This window comes from Schistocerca nitens, chromosome 4, assembly GCF_023898315.1.
Source record: "Schistocerca nitens isolate TAMUIC-IGC-003100 chromosome 4, iqSchNite1.1, whole genome shotgun sequence".
NCBI lineage: Eukaryota > Metazoa > Arthropoda > Insecta > Orthoptera > Acrididae > Schistocerca > Schistocerca nitens.
In genome coordinates, this window is record NC_064617.1 from 645,314,988 (window position 1) to 645,338,389 (window position 23,402).

At 38.2% G+C, this 23,402-nt stretch overlaps 1 protein-coding gene across 1 annotated transcript in view; it reads right to left on the bottom strand.

The window, feature by feature from the left end:
* LOC126251772 (phosphatidylinositide phosphatase SAC2) overlaps window positions 1–23,402 on the bottom strand; it is a 385,804-nt gene that overhangs the window by 116,192 nt on the left and 246,210 nt on the right. The window contains exons 10-12 of the mRNA XM_049952395.1: window positions 14,568–14,626; window positions 10,130–10,298; window positions 9,980–10,051 (exon numbers count right to left, since the gene is read on the bottom strand). Of these exons, the coding sequence (XP_049808352.1) occupies window positions 9,980–10,051; window positions 10,130–10,298; window positions 14,568–14,626 (300 nt within the window). The remainder of the gene's footprint in view (window positions 1–9,979; window positions 10,052–10,129; window positions 10,299–14,567; window positions 14,627–23,402) is intronic.

Below are 23,402 nucleotides of genomic sequence, written 5' to 3' on the forward strand. Positions count from 1 at the left end.
GTCAATCACGACAGGGTGACTATATAAGTACGGCAGTGGTCTCCACGTGATAGCCAACCACTCAACAATGGCAGAGGTGATCTCTGCCGAAAGCTTATGGGCATCAACCACTTGACACAGCTTGAAACGCAAGAATATTTTACTCTATGAGGTGTAGGTCAGCAAGCAGAGTGAGTGCGATTGAAACCCTTCAGGTAGAACCTAGTAAAAATATTGGTGAAAATGAGAATACTATTAATACCTTGGAAGTTACTGTCAGTGGTGTCTGTGGTGTAAACAATAAGTTAGTCCCAGATGAGCAGGTTCAGTTAATTCTCAATGTTACAATACATTTGGGTGTAAAATTTGTGTACGAGTAAGAATGAGTTAGCTCAACCCAAGCTATCTGTTAAACGGAGATTCTGTTCAGAAATTTACTGCTGTAAGTAAAGCAAAGGAGGTGGTTGTGCAGGTAAATGGTATTCAGCATGAGACCTGTGATTTTACTAACATACACACAGAACTTTCTTCAGGCAAAGAACAAATTAAGTTCAGAGTAAAGAAGTAAGGCTAAAGTAAATAACAATAATAATAATAATAGTGGAAATGTTGACAATGATGGTCACGATTTGAAATCTGACAGTTTTTACAAGTTTACTACAAAGAAAAAAGTAAGTTGTCACTGAGCATATATTGCATCCATTGTTATTTTCCCCAGCACAAATCTATGCAACCTCTATTACTGTTCTTGTTGGAGCCATTTTTCTGTTGCCCTCTCCTAGATTTTTATAGTATGTACCATTAGTTTTATCTCTTTATAATTAATACAACCCTGAATATCACCATTCTCCTTGAATAAGGGGATTACTGTCATGTTTCTCCAGTCAGCTGAAATTCTTTCTTCCTGAAATAATTGTTGCATCAAGTACCAGGGCATATACAACTCTTCTTCATTTTCATTTCCTTCACAGATGCTACCAATTCTTCTCTGGTTATATCTGCTATCATGTTCTAGAAGGGAACATCATTGTCAAAGGCCGATCTTGGATTTTGCTAATAGATGTGATGTTAAAAATATTGCTCCCATCTTTTCTTGATACTGTTTTCCTCTGCGAGCAGGATTCCTCCCTTTCTTTATTTGCCTGGTATGGATAAAATCTTTTTGCTGTTTTGTCTCATGTTCTAGCTATTCTAGAAATCTTGGACCCATTTTAACTGTCTCTAGTTTCTCATAAACCTTATCCCATGCAAGTGCCTTTTGTCACAGCCCTTTTAGCAGTTTTATTTGCCAGATCTACAGTTAGCTAACATGTTTAATTATGAATAAGAAATCACAAAAGAAAGATTATCACATGGATCATATTGGACCACGTCAAATGACTCACACAGGATATAACCACAGTCTAAGTACTATAGATACATTTACAAAATTTATCTGACTGTATCCTGCAAAGACTACAAAATCCCCAGAAGCAATTACAGAAAACTACTTCCAGAAATCCTGCCCAAGTAATTATTGATAGAGGGACTTGCTTTACTTTTCAATAATTCAAGGAGTATTGCAGGACACAAGGAATTGGCCATATTTTAATGATTCCCTAGACCCAATTAACAGACTGATCTGATCAATTCTGCTTTGACTACAATCATTACTAAGCTTAGTACTGACAACCTTACAAAATGGTACAAAGAGTAAATACGCTTTGAACTTTTGATAGGAGGTAAGGTGCACACAGAGATTGATCTTTTCATCATAAAATTATTCCAGTAAGAAATTAGTAATTGATTTGAAGAAAAAACACAATGAACAGTGAGAAGATGTTAAATTACATATCAGTAAGGTAGAAGAAGAAAACATTGCCAACTTTAACCGATATATGAAGAAAGCGTACAAGTACAAAGTTGGTGATCTTGTAGTGATAAAACAAACAAAAACTGGAGCAAAACTGAAGAACTTTCATCCCTGGAAAGTTACTGAAGTTAAAACAAATGACACCTACTGTGTGTGCTGACAAGGTGGTAACCATGAGGGTCTCAGGACAACACCAACGTGTGCTGAATTTATGCAACTGTGGCCAAGCGGCTACTCCATTCGAGTCAGTTCATTGTCTGAATGGCCAAATGTGGAATTGGGATGGGAGATTTATAGGTTTTCCCACCAATGAGACAAATAAGACAAACATTGCGGACTAGTTTGTGTGTATTCATTCAGAAACTATGTTCACAGAGAACTGTTCTTTTGTTTTGTTCCTTATTAGATTTTGTAGCTGTGAAAGTAATAAATAGTTTGTGTGAAAGTTGGACCCATTTCTTCCTAAGTATGTAATGTGGGTGGGTTTCATTCACACTGAGTTCTGATCTTTTGTCACACAAACTTTTCATATATTACTAGGTATGCATCTGATTTCTAATTCACTGGATGCAGATTTACAATTTACTGCCCTAAAATGTGTCTGTACTTGCATTTTCAGATAACTTGAAACCAACAATGTAGTTGTGAATGTCTTTAAGACTGAAGACTGGTTTGATGCAGCTCTCCACAGCATTTTATCTTCACAAGCACTGTCACCTTTGCATGTCCAATATCTTTGTAAAAGTAACCCACAGATATACAAAACTACTATCTTCTACCATAGCTGCTGCAACCTGCATCTATTATTGTCTGATCTATACACATAACTTTCACTATCTCTCCATATTTTACTCTCTTCCTACATGTACTGTTTATTGTCCACAATGCACTTCTATATAAGCCTAAACACCACACAAATACTTTCAGAAAAGACTTCCTAACATTTCAATTTTATTAGTAATTTTTCTTTTTCAGAAAATCTTTTCTTGCTGTTGTCACTTTACATTTTATACTCTCATTACTTCTGCCATCATCAGTTACTTCGCTGCCCAAATAGCAAAACTTGTATCCTTCTTTCGGCATCTCATCTCATGATCTAATTCTCTCAGCATCACAGGGCTTAATTCGACTACACTCTGTTACCATCACGTTAATTTCTATAAAGTCACACTGGTATACCAAATATTGAGTATATGTATCTCAATATTTGGTACATGAATACATAAGTGACCAACTGTGTGTTGTACATTTACAAAGTGTCGCTTCACTACATGCATGGTAGTGACGGTGATTTTTAGTTTTCATCCTCAACAAATGAGGATACCGTGATTTTGTGTGATTGTGGTCTCTCACAGTGACAATGAATAAAAGAAAGACAATGAGTAGGCAACTCACCTCCAATGGAAAATGTATGTTCATGAAGGGCATCCACTAGTAGAGGATGAAGATGAATCCTAGGATGCATAGCTTGGAAAATATGAACAATATTGTAACAATGTTAGCATTACTTCAGAAGAGGACACATGTTGTACACTGACAACTACTCTTGTCCAGATTTCTTCCATTATTTGCATGATGGAGTAACGAATTAATTAGGGGCAATTACCATCAACAGTGAAAAGTATAATGACATTAAAATGCAAATTACTGAAAGGGAAACTGGTATTTCAGTGAACAAACACAGTAATAGCATTGAATGGATGTGTGCATGTTGATAAAAGTCACCTTGTTGTATGGCATCAAATGACAAAACTACTGCCAAACAAATTTGGAAAAATGTACATCTGAATACATGCTGCACTAATATGAATCATCTGAATCAATGGATAAGCATAATAGAATGTGTGCAAGAACCTAAAAATTAGACAAAAATTATTTTTCACATACTGACATGTGAAACACATTCAGACCCTTTAACCAATAGACACTTGAGTACCTCCTGATCATCTTTTAACATTCATCTAATAAGATGAAGTTTCAATTGCAGCACAGAAAAAAGCAAAAGGAAATGCATTACTATTGTAAATGATGTGGTATTGGAGTTGTCAATATACTTCATTTTTTGCTGTACCATCTTCATAAGAAAAACTCCACAGCAGAAAAAGGGTTAATAACGTACCTAGAAAATATTTTTTCATAAAATTTATTCTATCTTTTATTTGCTGTAAGTGTCAATTTCTTTTTATAAGACTTCTCCCCACAATGGAGCCCAATTTAGTGTATGTCTCAGATGGAGTGGATGAGATGAATTTAGAAGGGGTGAGAGCTAGGCAGAGACAACGAGAAGGAAAGGACAGCTGAAACTGAGGATTAAAATATGGTGCCAAAAGCAGCTCACTTTTATGCTTTTGCAAAAGTGGCAAGTTATGGCGGTAACATTGGAATTCAGGGAGCATGCAGGGCAGAAGAAGAAAGGCAGAGCACAATGAAGACACTGTGAACAAAAGTCTGTAGATGTATATACATAACTATGATATGGCGGACAGAAAGGGAAAGAGAGAGTGTAGCAATATATTAGTGGAAATTGCAACCAGGAGGTTGTTGGACCATCAGTTGTGTACGACAGACAACTCAAGTTGTGTAATTCAAAAAAAGTAGTGTGTCTAATGGGACAGGCTGAATCACTGACAGGGCTTGGATCAGATGTGCTGGCTGAATACAATGAACAAATCATTCTCTTGGATAATTTGCACAGATATGATCCATGTGGCAATAAAGTTGGGATCAGGGATGGCAAAAGATTGGAGCAGTACATTTTGTGGTTTGGGTAGGCTGACAAGTGCAAGTTACAGAGAAGTGGTAATGATTTTGGAGAGGATATTCCCCATTTGAGAGAATGACGGAAGGTAGTCACGATCCACCATGGTGATGTGATTAACTGTACAAGCCTGAGGTGACAGTGGTACAATTAGAGAGGTACTCTTCTATACTTGATTATGTGGTGTCTTTTAATTGTGAGTAACAGAGGAAAATGACATGGGAGATATGTTTGTGGCCTGACAATGCCTACAGCATATTGGTGCAGATACTGTTCAGCACTACCATTTATGGGTGATAAGGATGTATATGTGGGATTTTTTTGGGTGGAAAATTGGTGGTAAACAATTTGGAAGTATTTTTTTTTTTTTTTTTTTTTGTGTTTGATGGGCTTAATTAGGAGGGAAGTTTCAGTGGGCAGACAGATTTCATGTGCTTGTGTCTATTACTGGTCAGCATCTGCAATACAAAGCTGTTTTCTCTATTCATTCCACACTCTCAAGCAAACAGAATATATATATATTTTTTAAAAAAGGAATTCATCAACATGATATACATTAAATGACAACCTGATGACCACATACATCACTAACATGAAAATTCAGCCTGGAAGATGCACAACAACCTGGGTCGGCTTCAGAAATTTTGCCAACCTATGCATAAATTTTAAGTGCCCCCCCCCCCTCGCATTTTCAGATGTGTGACATCTTATTTTCGCATAACACACTTGCTCATACAACTTTTTGATGTAAATACTGTTGTAGTGCATGCTATCGATACCATGTGGTGCAGTCCATGTCTAAAAGCTGGCAGGAACCCATGCGACTGCACTGCCTAACTGCGGCTGGTTCCATAACACCCTACTCTGCTTGCACAGTCACCACCACCATGGAGCCAAGTTACAGGATGCTGCACTGCTTTAGGACAGTCTATTAGCTGGAGCTCTGCCTGTGTACTCAAAGCATTATCAGTAGCCTCTGTTGTTACTGTGTGTGATGAACTGGTCTATCATGAGGACATGTCATAGATTGTAGTCGACACTTGTTGTTACTCAAGGAATGTAAAAGGGTGTTACTTAAACACCATGTGTGCTTCTCACTGTTTTTGCTCTCTGTCTTAGAACCTACCAAATCCTTGGCATCCATCACCAGACCAACCAAACAAATAAATAAGCCTTTAAATCAGAGCCAGGTGTGGAGCATATTCTACCCTTTTGTAGTTGAGTTTCCAAAAATGCTGAAACACATTTTTTTATTTTCTGACTGAGAAACCAAACATCAGTTATCGTAGTTCAAGATTCGAAATTCCCTTAATAGTGACATACTGTCAAAAGGCATTTCCTCCCCCACTTTACCCCTTTAGTAGTGGACAATCCTTATTAAATAATGACTGCAGTATAAGATCGACACCCTCTCCAAACTTCAAGTTTCTATCCTTAGCTGTTTGGGCTTATTCTTTACGTAGTTTTTAAAAAGTGTTTTTCTCAGATACAGTTATAGGTGTTGATGGCTGCTGTAAAGGAGCAATCAGTTATATCACATGCTAACACTGATCTTTATTTCTTTATCTGCTGGTCTGTTGAACACTTTTTACTCCATAGACAGTACGTTGTCCTCGATGGTGAGTGTTCATCGGAGGTGAGGGTATCATCTGGAGAGCCCTAGGGAAGTGTGGAAGGTCCACAGTTGTTTTCTATCTACATAAATGATCTTTTGAATAGGGTGGATAGCAATGTGTGGCTGTTTGCTGATGATGCTGTGGTGTACGGGAAGGTGTCATCGTTGAGTGACTGTAGGAGGATAGAAGATGACTTGGACAGGATTTGTGATTGGTGTAAAGAATGGCAGCTAACTCTAAATATAGATAAATGTAAATTAATGCAGATGAATAGGAAAAAGAATCCCGTAATGTTTGAATACTCCATTAGTAGTGTAGCACTAGCGCTTGACACAGTCGCATCGATTAAATATTTGGGTGTAACATTGCAGAGTGATATGAAGTGGGACAAGCATGTAATGGCAGTTGTGGGGAAGGCGGATAGTCGTCTTCGGCTCATTAGTAGAATTTTGGGACGATGTGGTTCATCTGTAAAGGAGACCACTTATAAAACACTAATGTGACCTATTCTTGAGTACTGCTTGAGTGTTTGGGATCCCTATCAGGTCGGATTGAGGGAGGACATAGAAGCAATTCAGAGGTGGGCTGCTAGATTTGTTACTGGTAGGTTTGATCATCACGCGAGTGTTACAGAAATGCTTCAGGAACTTGGGTGGGAGGCTCTGGAGAAAAGGAGGCATTCTATTTGTAAATCGCTACTGAGGAAATTTAGAGAACCAGCATTTGAGGCTGACTGCAGTACAATTTTACTGCTACCAAGTTACATTTCGCGGAAAGACCACAAAGATAAGATAAGAGAGATTAGGGCTCATACAGAGGCATATAGGTAGTCATTTTTCCCTCGATCTGTTTGGGAGTGGAACAGAGAGAGAAGATGATAGTTGTGGTACGAGGTACCCTCTGCCATGCACCGTATGGTGGATTGCGGAGTATGTATGTAGATGTAGATAGACAGCCATGGCTATGTATGGTATCAGCCTGATGCATATACGTGCAGTATATTTGTGTGTCAGTAACTTGGAGCTTTTATGCCTGCTGTAAAATGAACAGCTTTTGCAAGCCCATTACACGCATTATGAATTTCCTGTTGTTGCACTTTTCACTAAGCGAAAACATATCTTTCCAGAGGCAATCTCACCTAGCTGCTATGTACATTCAACGTGGAGAGAGTTAAAAGAACTTGGTAAATCAAATTTCTTTACTTTATTTTTCAACCTCAGGACGTGAAAATGGAATTGTAAATGGTTTCAAACTCATCAGCACTAAATCTGTTTAAAGAGAAAGGAACAGGGTGATCGTAAAACACATGGTAACTAAATTACAAAATTAAAGTTACTTCCATTCACAATTAGATTACATTACATTGTAACTACGCATGATACATAGTCTGTGTAACATTGTAAATATTTCTGTCATTGCAAGAGGTCTACACACATCTCAGTCCTGCAAGGCACTTGAGGTACTTACGGAAAAACGTATACAAGCATTGCACACTAGTGGTCATAATTCAGTATTTACATAATATGCTTCTTTAAGCAGCTAGAACTACTACACACTATTACCATTATGCACATGTTCCAGGATTTGAGATTATGTAGATTCATTTGAATTTGTATTTCATAATGTTTGCACTATTTGATAAGATTAATGATGAAAGTTTAGCATTAATTTTCAGACTGCAGTATATACCAACAATCAATCTCTTATATATAAAAGGCAATGTACTGACTTGACTGACTGACTCATCATTGCCCAGCCAAAACTGATAAAGATAGAAATGTGAAATTTGGGTAAGAGTCGTTTACAAAGGGATTTTTTGAAATTCCAACCCAAAGAGGGTAAAATAGGGGATGAAAGGTTTGTTTGAAAAATGTCACTATTAAGGATAAATTTTGAAGATACACCTATGAAAATTGGTATTATGTGTCTTGGTCAGAAATAAAGAAATGTGTGTCTCAGCATTTTTGGAAATTTAACTCTTTGGGGATGAAATAGTTGGTGAAAGCTTTTCTTTTTTTTTTTTTTTTTAAATACATCATACAGTATTTTTAAAGTTACATCTATGAACATTGGTATTCGACTTCTTGGTTACAATTTTTTTAAAAAAAGTGTGTTTCAGTGTTTTTGGAAATTGAACCATAAGGGGGTGAAATAGGGGATGAGATGTTTCATGAAAATACTTTATTATGAAAACATTTTTAAAGCTAAATCTAAGAAAAATTAAATTTGGCTTCTTAATTGGAAATAAAAAAAATTTTTTTTCACTGTTTTCAGAAATTCAACCCTAGAGGGGTGAAACAGGGTCAGACTGAATCCCTGACCCATCATCACCCAGCCCAAACAGCTAAGGATAGAAACTTGAAGTTTGGAGAGGGTGTCGATCCTATACTGCAGTCATTATTTAATAAGGATTGTCCACTACTAAAGGGGTAAAGTGGGGGAGGAAAGGCCTTTTGACAGTATGTCACTATTAAGGGAATTTCGAATCTTGAACTACGATAACTGATGTTTGGTTTCTCAGTCAGAAAATAAAAAATGTGTTTCAGCATTTCTGGAAACTCAACTACAAAAGGGTAGAATAGTGGGTGAAAGTTTTTTTTTAAATAAATAATTACTAAAGAAGTATTAAAGGATTTTTTAGGCTACATCTATGACAATCGGCATTTGACTTCTCCATCAGAAATAAAAAAGTAAGTGTTTTGTGTTCTTGGAAATTCAATTCCTAAGAGAGTGCACCCAATAGGGTATGAAAATTTTTAAAAAATATTTCATTATATTAAAGCAATTTTAAAGCTAGATTTATGAAAATGTTATTTCACTTCTCAGCTAGATATGAAGTAACATTTGCTCGGGGATGAAAGTTGCTTCGAAAATATCTCGACAAGAACACAAAAGACATGACTAACAAAAACTTTGGCCTCCAGTTACCAGAATCACTTTTCAGCCAGGAGTACATTCAGAAAAGACCATGCTTATATGGGCTTAATTAGCATGAAACGCTTAGAAGGTGTTGCAATTTGTGAACAATATAAAAATTTGACTAAACAAAAAATTCTGCTGCCTGTAGAGTCTACATGAGCAAAGCAGTAGGTTTTAAGCTAGTCTTGATAGACAGTCTGATTATTTACATAAATATAATAGAGGGAAACATTACACGTGGGAAAAATATATCTAAAAACAAAGATGATGTGATTTACCAAATGAAAGCGCTGGCAGGTCGATAGACACAAAAAAACAAACACAAACATACACACAAAATTCAAGCTTTCGCAACAAACTGTTGCCTCATCAGGAAAGAGGGAAGGAGAGGGAAAGACGAAGAAAATAAGACGACAGGAAAGATTTCGAAATGCAACAGTGACAATAACAAACGTAATTGTTGGGTTTGGTAAGTCACATCATCTTTGTTTTTAGATATATTTTTCCCACGTGGAATGTTTCCCTCTGTTATATTAATATCATTGATTTGAACCCAACAATTATGTTTGTTATTGTCACTGTTGCATTTCGAAATCTTTCCTGTCATCTTATTTTCTTCGTCTTTCCCTCTCCTTCCCTCTTTCCTGATGAGGCAACAGTTTGTTGCGAAAGCTTGAATTTTGTGTGTATGTTTGTGTTTGTTTTTTTGTGTCTATCGACCTGCCAGCGCTTTCGTTTGGTAAGTCACATCATCTTTGTTTTTAGATATATTTACATAAATATGTATACTACATGTAAATTATCACTGATCATATTTCTCTATTTACCTAAAATATTCATACTTAAAGAACTTACTCAGCAACATAATAAGAGTCCCGCGTAAGGATCAAGATAGAATCCATTTCAGTTTCTGTAGGATCTCCTGAGCTGCAACCCAAATACAAGCCATAGAGTACAATTCACAAGAAAATGTAAAGAGCAAAAGTATATTAAGTATATACCTACACTGGGTCTGCATCTATAAGGCCCCATGCCCCAAGAATGATCTCAGAATCACTTATTAACATTTTTTTACAATCTTCAATGAGCAATTTCACATGCTCAGCTGTTAAGGCTACATCTTCTTCATCAACAGCCTTCTCTTGAGAGAATACATCATCTGACACAATGTTACCTGAAAAAGTCATTTGTAAATGCATAAATTTTCTATCATTGTAAATTGAAAATTAATAAACACTCTACCATATATATTACAATTTATTGTAGCCTCATGGTTTCTCGTGGTGGACCTGGCAAAAGATTCTATCAAAGAATTTCTACTAATTGAGAACTGTTCTAAAAATTAAGTAAATAAACAAAACTCATAACATACAACTAAAAATAGTGTTCTGTTCACCAGTGCTTTGTTTTAATTTGAAACATGAATGCAATATTTCACACAATGTTATTGGACTGTAAGAAGCGTTTGGTCCTGAAAAACAATTTGGGTGTGAAAATGAACAGAATTTATGTTTATGCAAGGGCTAAGTTAAAATTTTCCAGCCCCCACAGGGATGACACTGACAGCAATGACAGGTTATCTTTGTTATGTTGATGTAATATAACTGGATAGATAAAAAGTTTGTTCGTCAAAAGGTAGCAGATGGAGACACAAATACTGCTGGGAAAAAAATAGTACATCCTTTTAGAGGTTTCCAGTTCACTCAAGATTTATTGTTTCAACAGTGCATATGGAGTACATGAAATGATTACATTTACAGATCAATAGCACAAGTGGTTCTGAGGTACCAGGTATCGACCCACGCTGAAACAACTGTGCGTGGTGTAGCCTCAACAAACAGCAATGGAGGCACTGACTCTGGCATCCAGTTGATTGTACAGATGGCACATACTGTTTTGGGATACGTTATGCCACACCTGCTTCACCAGTTTATGTAGTTCTGAAGAGTTGTTGGTTGATGAGTCAGACGAATCACTTGGCACCCCATCCTATCCTGAATGAGCTCAACTGGAGACAAGCCTAGAAATTGTGCTGGCCAGGGAAGTTGCTGCATGTATTGCAGAGCACGTTGAGTTTCACAGGCAGTGTGTGCAAGAATTATCCTGTTGGCATAACACATCACCTTCCTGTACCAAGAATGGGGAAAGAAGATGTCTAACAACATTCTGCATATACTGAGCTATGGTTAGCATCCTCTCAAGAAACCCCAAAGATGAAGGAGAGTTGCAGTCACACCCCACACCATAAGGCCTGGGTTGGGGTCAGTGTGTCTTGGACGAATGCACTCTATGAGACAGCATTCACCAGGTCTATGTCGAATGCACAAATGACCATCACTTGCATGCAGGCAGAATTTGCTTTCATCAGTGAAAACTACAGAGCGCCATTCCATCTTCCAACTGATCCTCCGATGGCACCAGTCGAGCTGCGCATATTGACAATGTGGCGTGAGTGGACGGGCTATAGGTGTACATGCCCATAGTCCCACTGCTAATAATATAGGGCTGTGAAATTAAATTTTTATTCAAGGCTTTTAATCCTGAAAGACAATTTTTATTAATTACTGGTCTCTGTTGAAGAATGTTAAGTCAGATATTGGCTATCACTTATGAGAAAACTGTAATAACACTATAAAGGATTGTCACATTTATACAATATCAAAATATCAAAAGACACTTGCAGCTGTACTAGTAACTTTGAACTGTTTACAAATGTATGCAGTAAATAAATCATACAGCACTTATTTGTTCATAGACCTAATCACAATTTAAGTTCAACATATTCCAAGTCTTACAGAGACACTGCACTTTTTGCAGTACCACTTCCTCTTCATATTGAAATTTTGTCTTACAGATTTTCTTCTATGCTGTAGGCCAACATTATCTGTTTTTAGAGACCAACAGTAGTCAGCCATCATCCCTTCATCCCATCTGCCTTGATAACATGAGTCTATTTCTATCATGTACAGATAAACCATTTCTCCATACTCTTTACTAATATCTCCAAGACTGTCAGGGAAAAAGTCATTACGACTATGAGTTATTAAATTGATAGTTCGGTAATTTTCACACTTGTCAGCAACTGTGGGTTTTTTTTTGTTTTTTTTTTTAAATTGGAATTACTACATTATTCTTGAAGTCTGAGGGCATTTCACCTGTCTCATACACCTTGCACAAAGATGCAATAGGTTTGTCATGGCTGGTTCTCCCAAGGCTATCAGTAGTTCTGGTGGAACTGTAATAAATAAGCAATTAAAATGGAAGTTACCAGATGGATACTAAATACAATACAGTCTACATTTTCACAAGTCAGTGCCCAGTACAAAGTTACAAAAATAACTTCTGGGTACCAAATACAAAAATGAGCCTAAACAGGCTTGGAAACTAGTTTATGGGAATAAAGAAACATTATGAAAATTAATCATTTGCAGCTTTCTGTATTCATATTCAGAACAGTCTCACAGGCTCTTAATCATCCATAATGGATAAGTTCAATCTGACTAGTTCATCAAACATTACTGTACAGAATGTGACAATCCTAGACTACATTAAAATTTCAAGTGATCATAGACTCTTAAGATGCAGAGGAGAATTAAAAAGCAAGGTATAATGTTCAGAAATTTATTAAATGAAGATTTCTGAACCTTTTAAAAGCAATATATAGATGTAACCATAGGCGTCCACAGTCATTGTAACTGCCAATAACATATTTTCTTTGTCCATGATCATGTTGTCCATTAAATGTTCTTCATTGGCATTTGCTTTATTGCTTGCCACTGGTTCAAATAAGTGAATGGGAAATGGACAGCAATTACGACAAAGCACTGTTTAGTTGCTGTCTAGTGCCGACTGAGGTGTGCCAGTACTCTGTGTACCTGTAGCTGCTACAGTCTCCCATGTACCTATGTATGTTGCTTCACTTGTGCTGCCACTCTGTGCTGTTGGCAGCCTAGGTTCCAAAAGTTGGTACCCACCCTCTCTATTCACGTTAGCGGGTTGCTTGGCTATTTGTATCACCTTTCTAATCCTCCTCCTGAAGGTAAGATGCTGTTTCACCAATAAGCAGGCTTCTCGAAATTCTATCTGTTTGCCACACTCATCCTGGTGTTCTGCCACTACTGACCTGGTGCACTGTTTTAGTCGGATATCTCTTTCGTGTTCAAATACCCATGCGCTGATCAGTCGCCCCATCTCACCTGCATATATTAGCCCATACTCGCACCTTATTTCATAAACCACCAAATCAGCAGTGACAGAACACCAGGGTAAATGCAGCAAACAGGTAGAATTTTGAGAAGCCTGTATACTGGCAAAACTGACTCTTACCTTCATGGGAAAGATTAGAGAGGCGATAGATACAGCCACGTGACCCAACAACATGAGTAGAGGAGACAGGTACCAACGTCTCGCATCTTGGCTGGCACCAGTAACAGCACTATGGAATGGCAGCTCACGCGAAACCACACACGCACGCACGCACGCACGCACACACAAAAGAGAGAGAGCACAGTGGCCACAAGTACACAGGGTACTGGCACACCTCAGCTGGTACTAGGCAGTGTTTCCCATTCACCTGCTTTCATCAGTGGTAAGCAATAAAACAAATACCAATCAGGAACATCTATTTCCACAAATGAAACAAAATAATGAAAACACCAATAAAGAATATTTAACACCCCTCCTCCACTCCCTCAATAGTCTATCAGAGTTCGATAACAGCCTCTTGTGTCAGTATATCGCATATAAGAACCAAATTTGTGTCATTCAGCAGAGAGAGAGAGAGAGAGAGAGAGAGAGAGAGAGAGAGAAGAAGAAGAAGAAGAAGACTGACTCTGAGGAGGGCCATTTGCAACAGTGGCCGAAACATTGGGAGTTGTACACATTGACAATTTATACACTTCATTTTGAAATAGTTTTATAGTTTTAATCCAAATAAAAACAAAATTTGCTATCCAAATATAAAAACCAATTCTTGTTTGAATTACACTGAAAAATTCCGAAAAAACAGTGGTTAAATTAACTCCCTGTAACAGGGATCTGAGAATTACTGGGCTGCGTCAGTCTGCTGGATGGACTCTGGAAGAATGTGGTTGTACTGAGCATAAAAGTTTGTAGTTGCTGAGATCACACATGGAAGCGTCTCTGCATTGTGCAATTATCTTTTTCTAGATTATGAACTACCTCTGAATCATAACAGTCAACCAGTGTTGTAGCTTATACTAAGTACACCAGCTCCTTATGTGTATGCTGGGCCACTGTTAATTATGAATTACTATAATAGTGATGCAACAGTTATAAAAGGGTTCAAATGACTTTACTAACCTTCCAGTTCGAATAATGAAACCAAAATTCTTTCACTTGTTTGTAGAGAGCGTCACTAACAGATAAGAAAACTTATTATTCAGCTTCAAAGCTTTATAAAATTATTACACTCTACACTTACCCAACATCATATCTATGGTAGCCTGCCTGTAGGCATCCTTGAAACGACTGAGGTAATACCTGGAAAACGGCAATAACATTATTTCAGTGGCAGCATTACATTTACAGATGTTAAGTACAAGTAATAAAAAAATGATCTGATTTGCTTCATTCTGTGCCATGGGAATTACTATATTTCTTTATTAAAACTGGCTACATCTGCTGTCTATAAGTTACTACGCAGTAAGTGTATAACTAACCCAATCAACAAAGACCAAAAAGTGCATTACCACTACATGGAATACAGAGATGAGTTACTAATAATATTATTGCAAGAAACACGTATGGACTGACTACAGAAATCTCTGCACACTGTTCTACACTGTTCAAGGGAAAATTGAATCATAGTCAACCTGTACAGCAGTTGTAGCACTCTTTCAGTAAAGGCATCTCCCCCCCCCCCCCCCCTACAAGCACTGCAACGTACATCGCCATCATTTCCTGCCTAGTTCTCATGTGTGAGTAGCCAAAATAACTTGGCGAGCTCGTGTTTATATACTTAAGTTATTTTCAATTTATTGAGTACTTGTTTCCAGTTGTTACATCAGATTTTGTGCAAAATATATTCCTATGAATAATGGCTGAGAAATGTGATGTTGTCAGTGATGTATGCAGTGATGGCAGGAAAGGGACTACACTGATAAATGTGGCACCTTGTTGCTGTCTATTATTGACAGTGGAGTGTAAAGCTGTGTAGCTGTGCTGTTGTCTCTTGAATGATCAGAAAATTACCGCACTTCCCCTACCATTAACTGTGCTGTTGGTAGACCACACAAATCACTTCTACTCAGGAATTGCTAGCACTTTTAGAGTGGGCTGCTCTCAGTGAAGACACTTGCCATATACCCACAGTATATCTTGCAAGGTGAGTGTGAAGATGTATTTTAGAACTGGACTGATTGTGTTCAGTCTAGAACAATAATCTGCTGTAATGAACTGCTTGACATTCAAATACCTGCTGTTCCAGAACACCTAGGTAACATATTTCTGTTCCAGAGGGAGCCAATTTGTGTGTCTGGGCCTGTTCAGATGTTGGGAGGGACAAGGCTGGGATTATGCATTTGATACACCTCATGCTGTGAAGAGTATTTCAGCCACAGATAGTGGGGGAAATGAAATTGACACTGACAAATACCGGGTTGTTATAATTAAAATTTTTATTACTTGCGCCAGTGAAGACAGAAAACTATTTATCATAAGAGCACTCAACTTTATAGGAATGATATTCAGACTGCACACTGAAGGATTAGCATTGTCAGTAATGTTAATGTTATGACTTGCTGCTAGATGCTGGTACTAGTATGATGACATAGGGGTGAAACATGGGCATCAGTGTGCATTACAGCTGCAGACAGTCAACATGGATATGGTTCAGGTGAGCAGGGCTTTATTCGCAAGGCTATTTCATAAAAACAACAGCTCTTTGCGATTATCGACACGTTAAAGGAGTACGGAAAGATGCTCTTTCCAAACTGAGGTTGAAGAACATGATTCAGAAGTTCGAATTAACTGACAATTTGGAAACTGTTACTGGGAGAGGCCAATAGCCAATTGCACCACAACACTCAAATATATAAATACTGCCAGAGCCTGAAGAGTTTGTTGAGCGAGGAGGGGAATGCTAAACTTTGAGAAAGCTCTGGTCACAGCAGTCTCAGCTTGGATATAGACGACAGAGGGATAGAGAAACAATTAAAATTGCTCAAAAGAGGAAAGGCCGTTGAACCTGATGGGATACCAGTTCAATTTTACACAGAGTACGCAGAAGAAACTTGCCCCCCTTTCTCGCAGCAGTGTACCGTAGGTCTCTAGAAGAGTGCAGCATTCCAAAGAATTGGAAAAGGGCACAGGTCATCCCCGTTTTCAAGAAGGGACGTCGAACAGATGTGCAGAACTATAGACCTATATCTATAATGTCTATCAGTTGTAGAATTTTGGAACTTGTATTATGATTGAGCATAATGACTTTTCTGGAGACTAGAAATCTAATCTGTAGGAATCAGCATGGGTTTCGAAAAAGACGATCGTGTGAAACCCAGCTCGCACTATTCGTCCATGAGACTCAGAGGAACACGGGTTCCCAGGTAGATGCCGTGTTTCTTGACTTCCGCAAGGCGTTTGATGCAGTTCCCCACAGTCGTTTAATGAACAAAGTAAGAGCATATGGACTATCAGACCAATTGTGTGATTGGATTGAAGAGTTCCTAGATAACAGAATGCAGCATGTCATTCTCAATGGAGAGAAGTCTTCCGAAGTAAGAGTGATATCAGGTGTGCCGCAGGGGAGTGTCGTAGGACCGTTGCTATTCACAATATACATAAATGACCTTGTGGATGACATTGGAAGTTCACTGAGGCTTTTTGCGGATGATTCTGTGGTATACCGAGAGGTTGTAACAATGGAAAATTGTACTGAAATGCAGGAGGATCTGCAGCGAATTGACGCATGGTGCAGGGAATGGCAATTGAATCTCAATGTAGACAAGTGTAATGTGCTGCGAATACATAGAAAGAAAGATCCCTTATCATGTAGCTACAATATAGCAGGTCAGCAACTGGAAGCAGTTAATTCCATAAATTATCTGGGAGTACGCATTAGGAGTCATTTAAAATGGAACGATCATATAAAGTCGATCGTCGGTAAAGCAGATGCCAGACTGAGATTCATTGGAAGAATCCTAAGGAAATGCAATCTGAAAACAAAGGAAGTAGGTTACAGTACGCTTGTTCGCCCACTGCTTGAATACTGCTCAGCAGTGTGGGATCCAGTACCAGATAGGGGTGATAAAAGAGATAGAGAAGATCCAACAGAGAGCAGCGCGCTTCGTTACAGGATCATTTAGTAATCGCGAAAGCGTTACGGAGATGACAGATAAACTCCAGTGGAAGACTCTGCAGGAGACTGACGGTGTTGCCATGGGTAGCCCCCTCTCTCCTTTGGTCGCCAACCTTTTTATGGAGGACTTTGAAGAGAGAGCGCTTGAATCAGCTGCCCTGAAGCCAACAGTTTTTTGGCGGTATGTGGACGACGCTTTCATAGTGTGGCCTCATGGAGAAGATAAATTAATGGAGTTTCTACATCACCTCAACTCCATTCATAGCAACATCCTGTTCACCATGGAAATAGAGAAAAATGGTTGTTTGCCTTTCTTGGATGTCCTGGTTCGAAGGAAGAATGATGGTTCTCTAGGGCATTCAGTTTACCGGAAACCCACTCATACTGATTTGTACCTGCAAGCATCGAGTTGCCATCACCCATCGAAAACCATGAGTTTGCTTAAAACGCTTGTTCATAGAGCTCATACTGTCTCAGATCTAGATAGCTTATCTCAAGAACTCGCCCATCTAAAGGCAGTATTCAGCGAAAATGGGTATTCCATCCGGCAGATTAACAGGGCACTAACAGTTAAAACTAAGAAGCAGGAAGTGAATAAAGAGGAGAACATGCCGGAACAATCTTTAGCTTTTCTTCCTTTCGTTGGCAACACTTCGTTTAAAATAGCAAGAATCCTCCGAAAATTTCAGGTAAAAGTGGTTTTCCGCCCACCATCGAAGATTGTGGACCTTGTGGGATCAGTTAAGGACAATCTGTTACTACGAAAGGCCGGAATTTACAAGATACCGTGCCAATGTGGTATGGCTTACATAGGTCAAACCACATGCACCGTGCAAGAACGCTGCACTGAACATCAACGTTACACCCGCCTTTTGCAGCCAAGCAAGTCCGCTATTGCTGAACATTGTATTTCTACTGGACATTCAATGGAGTATGAGAAAACAATGATTTTGTCTACAGCAACGTCTTTCTGGGACTCCATTACTAAAGAATCCGTAGAAATAGGACTGGCGGAAAATCTGTTAAACCGTGACAGCGGCTACCAGCTGGACAGTGCATGGAATCCCATCATCTCCACGATTTGCTCAAATCGAAGACGACAGAGTGCGTCGACGGCCGTGGCAAACAGCAACGTAGAGGGCGACTGAGTTCCGCTATTCCACCAGCGAGGGAGCTGCCGGCGGGCAGTGTTGGTTCAACTATCAAGTTTTCAACGCATGCGCAGAATAGTTACAGTACGCTATATATTGCGGAGCGGAGAACTTTATCACCAGTCTGCGACGGCTCACCTGAAGATGACTGGCAGGTGCCCAGTTGAAATATCGTGCGAAGTATTGAACGACGACCGGCTGCAAGCCCAAAATTTGTTTGAACAACTGTGAAGTGGTATCCATATGAACTTCACAATAGTCAGCAACTTTTACCGCATGATACAGACATTCAAATAGACTTTGCTCTTAGATTTTTTGCAAGGGTTGAAACTGACGACATGCGGCCTTGGAACATTTTATGCAGTCCTTACACTCACTGGGGCAGTGAACACACACAACTGTCACACTTGGGGATCATCTGCACCAACAAACATTCATGAAGTTCCACTGCAGTAGTTAATGCATCACGGAGTGGTGTGGCTTCATGGTACAGTTCCTGATTGGTCCAATTTTCGTTGAGGAACTCAGATTCTGAGGACCAAGGACATGCAGTGTGAACAGCACACTTTACTGTGATCTGCTTAACCCTACTGTATGGGAGACAAGATGCTATGATGCACAATATAGCTCCCTCTCACAAAGCACATGAGGTCACTCACTTACTCTGTAACCAATTCGGAGAAAACTGCATCAATGACTGGTTGCCCTAAACTGCGTGGCCCACAAGATCACCAGATTTGAACCCGTATGATTTCTGGCTGTGCAGTTATTTGAAGGACAGCATTTGCCAATGGAACACTAACAAATGTTGGAGGTTGACTATGAGGATGCATGGAAGGTAGCCAACATCCCACCTGAGATGTTTCAAACAACAACAGAGCAATCTCTACTGTGCTCCAGGCTGTCATGGATGCAGTCATCACATTGAGTAATGTTTGTAACCTGAAACGTGAACATGGTATACAGTCAACAAATGTGCTTCTTTCAATGATTTATTCATTATTTTTCTTATGCATGTCTTCACAAATATTTCCACAGTGTTTCACTGTTCTACAATTCCTCATTTTTCATGGAGGCCATCTCAAGTAGTGAAAGTTTAGTTATAACCACCCTGTACACATTAGCACAATGTTACACTGGGTCACAGGTTCTTCATTATGGCAGACAGCTGTTTTTCATAACGGCCCACTTAACAACTGCAAGTAAGTACTCAATAAAAAGAAAATAACTCCAACATACAAATATGAGCTGAGTGAAGTTATTTTGTGTGCTCTACAAGAAAACTGGACAGTATATGCTGGGGAGGTACAGTCTGTCTGTCGGTCCTAGTAATGTTTTAAATTCATTATGTAAGGTTAGGTTTAGTTTATTTCAAATAATATTAATTTGTGATGGTGTAAGTCAAAACATTGATGGGATTAATAATAATCCTAAGAATGTTCTAGTTCAATTTAATGATAAATTGAAGATATTAGTTGATGGATCAAATGTTGAAAATAAGTTTGTTATCATTTTCAATTTAAGTTTTTTATATCAATTGTTCTTTTTTCTGCTCTTTTAATAAGATTTGGTTTAAATGAGAAAAAGTTTATTTGATTAAATAAAATTAATGTAGTCGAAAATATAATGAATAGGGAGAATCATATGAGAGGGGATATTTGAGGGATTTAGATTAAATTTCCCCATCAGAAGTAGGTAGGATCATTTTCCAGGAGAAAACAACAACTGCTATACAGGGTGACTAAGAATCAATTTATCCTCCAGCAGTGTAGAACAGTGTGCAGAGATTTATGAAGTATCTGCCCATATACATTAGTAGTAACTCGTCTCTATATTCCACATAGTGTTGTTGTTGTTGTGGTCTTCAGTCCTGAGACTGGTTTAATGCAGCTCTCCATGCTACTCTATACTGTGCAAGCTTCTTCATCTCCCAGTACCTACTGCAACCTACATCCTTCTGAATCTGCTTAGTGTATTCATCTCTTGGTCTCCCTCTACGACTTTTACCCTTCACGCTGCCCTCCAATATTAAATTGGTGATCCCTTGATGCCTCAAAACATGTCCTACCAACCGATCCCTTCTTCTAGTCAAGTTGTGCCACAAACTTCTCTTCTCCCCAATCCTATTCAATACCTCCTCATTAGTTACGTGATCTACCCATCTAATCTTCAGCATTCTTCTGCAGCGCCACATTTCGAAAGCTTCTTTTCTCTTCTTGTCCGAACTAGTTATCGTCCATGTTTCCTTTCATGCCCCTCGACTCTTATAACTGCCATCTGGTTTCTGTACAAATTGTAAATAGCCTTTCGCTCCCTGTATTTTACCCCTGCCACCTTCAGAATTTGAAAGAGTATTCCAGTCAACATTGTCAAAAGCTTTCTCTAGGTCTACAAATGCTAGAAACGTAAGTTTGCCTTTCCTTAGTCTTTTTTCTAAGATAAGTCGTAGGGTCAGTATTGCCTCACGTGTTCCTATGGAATCCAAACTGATCTTCCCCGAGGTCGGCTTCTATCAGTTTTTCCATTCGCCTGTAAAGAATTCGTGTTAGTATTTTGCAGCTGTGACTTATTAAACTGATTATGTGTAATGTACAATGTCCCAAAATTATCATCAATAGATCAAACAATGGGTTTTAATCAGCCGAAGGGACAGGCCACATTAGAAGTATACAGGACAATGTTGTGAACAAAATAATAGTATTTAGTAATGAGAATGACTGACTGATTTTTTTTTCTGTGGCTCACAGATTCCACAAACGCATTTTACTCAGTTTGAACAAAATCTGGACTAACAGCCCTTCAATTTAAGTTAGTATATTGAAGAATATACACATGAACGTGCTGTAGCATCCATTAGACTTCAACAGGATAGTGAGAAATTCAAAAGTGAAAACTGAGTCAGGCAGGGAAATCCTGTATCACCAAAGTTAATCTCCGCAGTCTTCGAGGAAGTTCTCAGACCTTTAAATTGTGAAATGGAGGAGGACTTCATGTTATGGGATATATTGGAGACACTTGATTCTGGTGATGAACTTTTAGTGCAGATAAATTTCAAAACAAACTGAAGAATTTAATTGTACACTTGAAAGTAGACCTAAAAATTTACTGTAATAAGAAAAAATTAAGTGTAATGAACTCATTAAAAAGTAAATAGTAGAAAATAAGCAATGAAGTCATAGAACCAATTGATGAAATTTGTAATTAGGATAGTTCGTGTCAATGCCCAATGTATAACAACAGAAATAAGCAGAAGAATTAAAAAGTGCTTGGATAGCTTGAGGCACACAAAATAGGGTTTTATAAATTAAGCTTCTAAGGTGTCTGAAAATAAAAGCTGACAATCAGTATTTAATGAAATGGAGGTGAGCATGATACGTAACCAAGTAAATGGAAGGCAAATGAACCAACAAAATTCTTTGCTGGATTCCAAGAGATAAGAAAGACCAAGGTGACGATGTGATGGAAAGTGAATTGGTGATGTTAGAAAATATGGATTAATAGTACTGATAATACAACTTTCAACCATAATCCATGCTTTAGAGGAAGCATTTATCCATTACTGGATGTGAAATATGTCAAATGGCTTAACTTTTAGCAAGGTCCTTCTTCACAACTAAAATGAAAACAAACACACACACACACACACACACACACACACACACACACACACACACACACATGTTGTCTCTTGGTGCAGTCAGCAGACAACATTGGTTGTGTGTGCAATTATCCACCTTTGCTGCAAACATGTCCACTAATCAGTACCTGTTCAGCCAGGTAATTATTCAGCTATCCTCAAACATATATTATAATCCATATTGAATTTGTAATGATGCAAATACCATGCTTTACGTAACTGAAGCATCTATTTTAAGTTTTCGTTTTCCTTAAATTTATTAGTTTAGTCCAGCAACTTTGTTTATTTATTTACAAGTCAAGTTCTGTAGGACCAAAATGAGGAGCAAATCTCCAAGGTCATGGAACATATCAGTACATTAAATTACAACATAAAAGTAGTAACAGATAAAAATAAAATGTTTACGAACCCGAAAAAAGTTAATCCATAAGTTTAAGTAAATACAATCAACAATACAACAAGAATCACCTTAATTTTTCAAGGAACTCCTTGACAGAATAGAAGGAGTAACCCATAAGGAAACTCTTCAGTTTCAATTTGAAAGCATGTGGATTACTGCTAAGGTTTTTGAATTCCAGTGGTAGCTTATTGAAAATGGATGCAGCAGTATACTGCTCACCTTTCTGCACAAGAGTTAAGGAAGTCCAATACAAATGCAGGTTTGATTTCTGCCAAGTATTAACTGAGTGAAAGTTGCTTATTCTTGGGAATAAGGAAATACTGTTAATAAGAAATGACAGTAAGGACTATATGTATTGAGAGGCCAATGTCAAAATACCCAAACTCGTGAACAGGGTCCACAAGAGGTTTGTGAACTTACACCACATACTGCCCAAACTGCCGATTTTTGAGCCAAAATATCCTTTTAGAATGGGAGGAGTTACCCCAAAATATAATACCATTGAATATAAGCGAATGAAAATAAGCAAAGTAGACTAATTTTCATGTCGAACAATCACTCACTTCCGATACCTTTCAAATAGTAAAAATGGCAGCACTAAGTCTCCGAACAAGACCCTCAACGTGGGCTTTCCACAACAGTTTACCATCTACCTGAACACCTAGAAATTTGAACTGTTCAGTTTCACTAATCATATGCCCATTCTGTGAAATTAAAACATCAGGCATTGTTGACCTGTGTGTTAGAAATTGTAAAAACTGAGTCTTACTGTG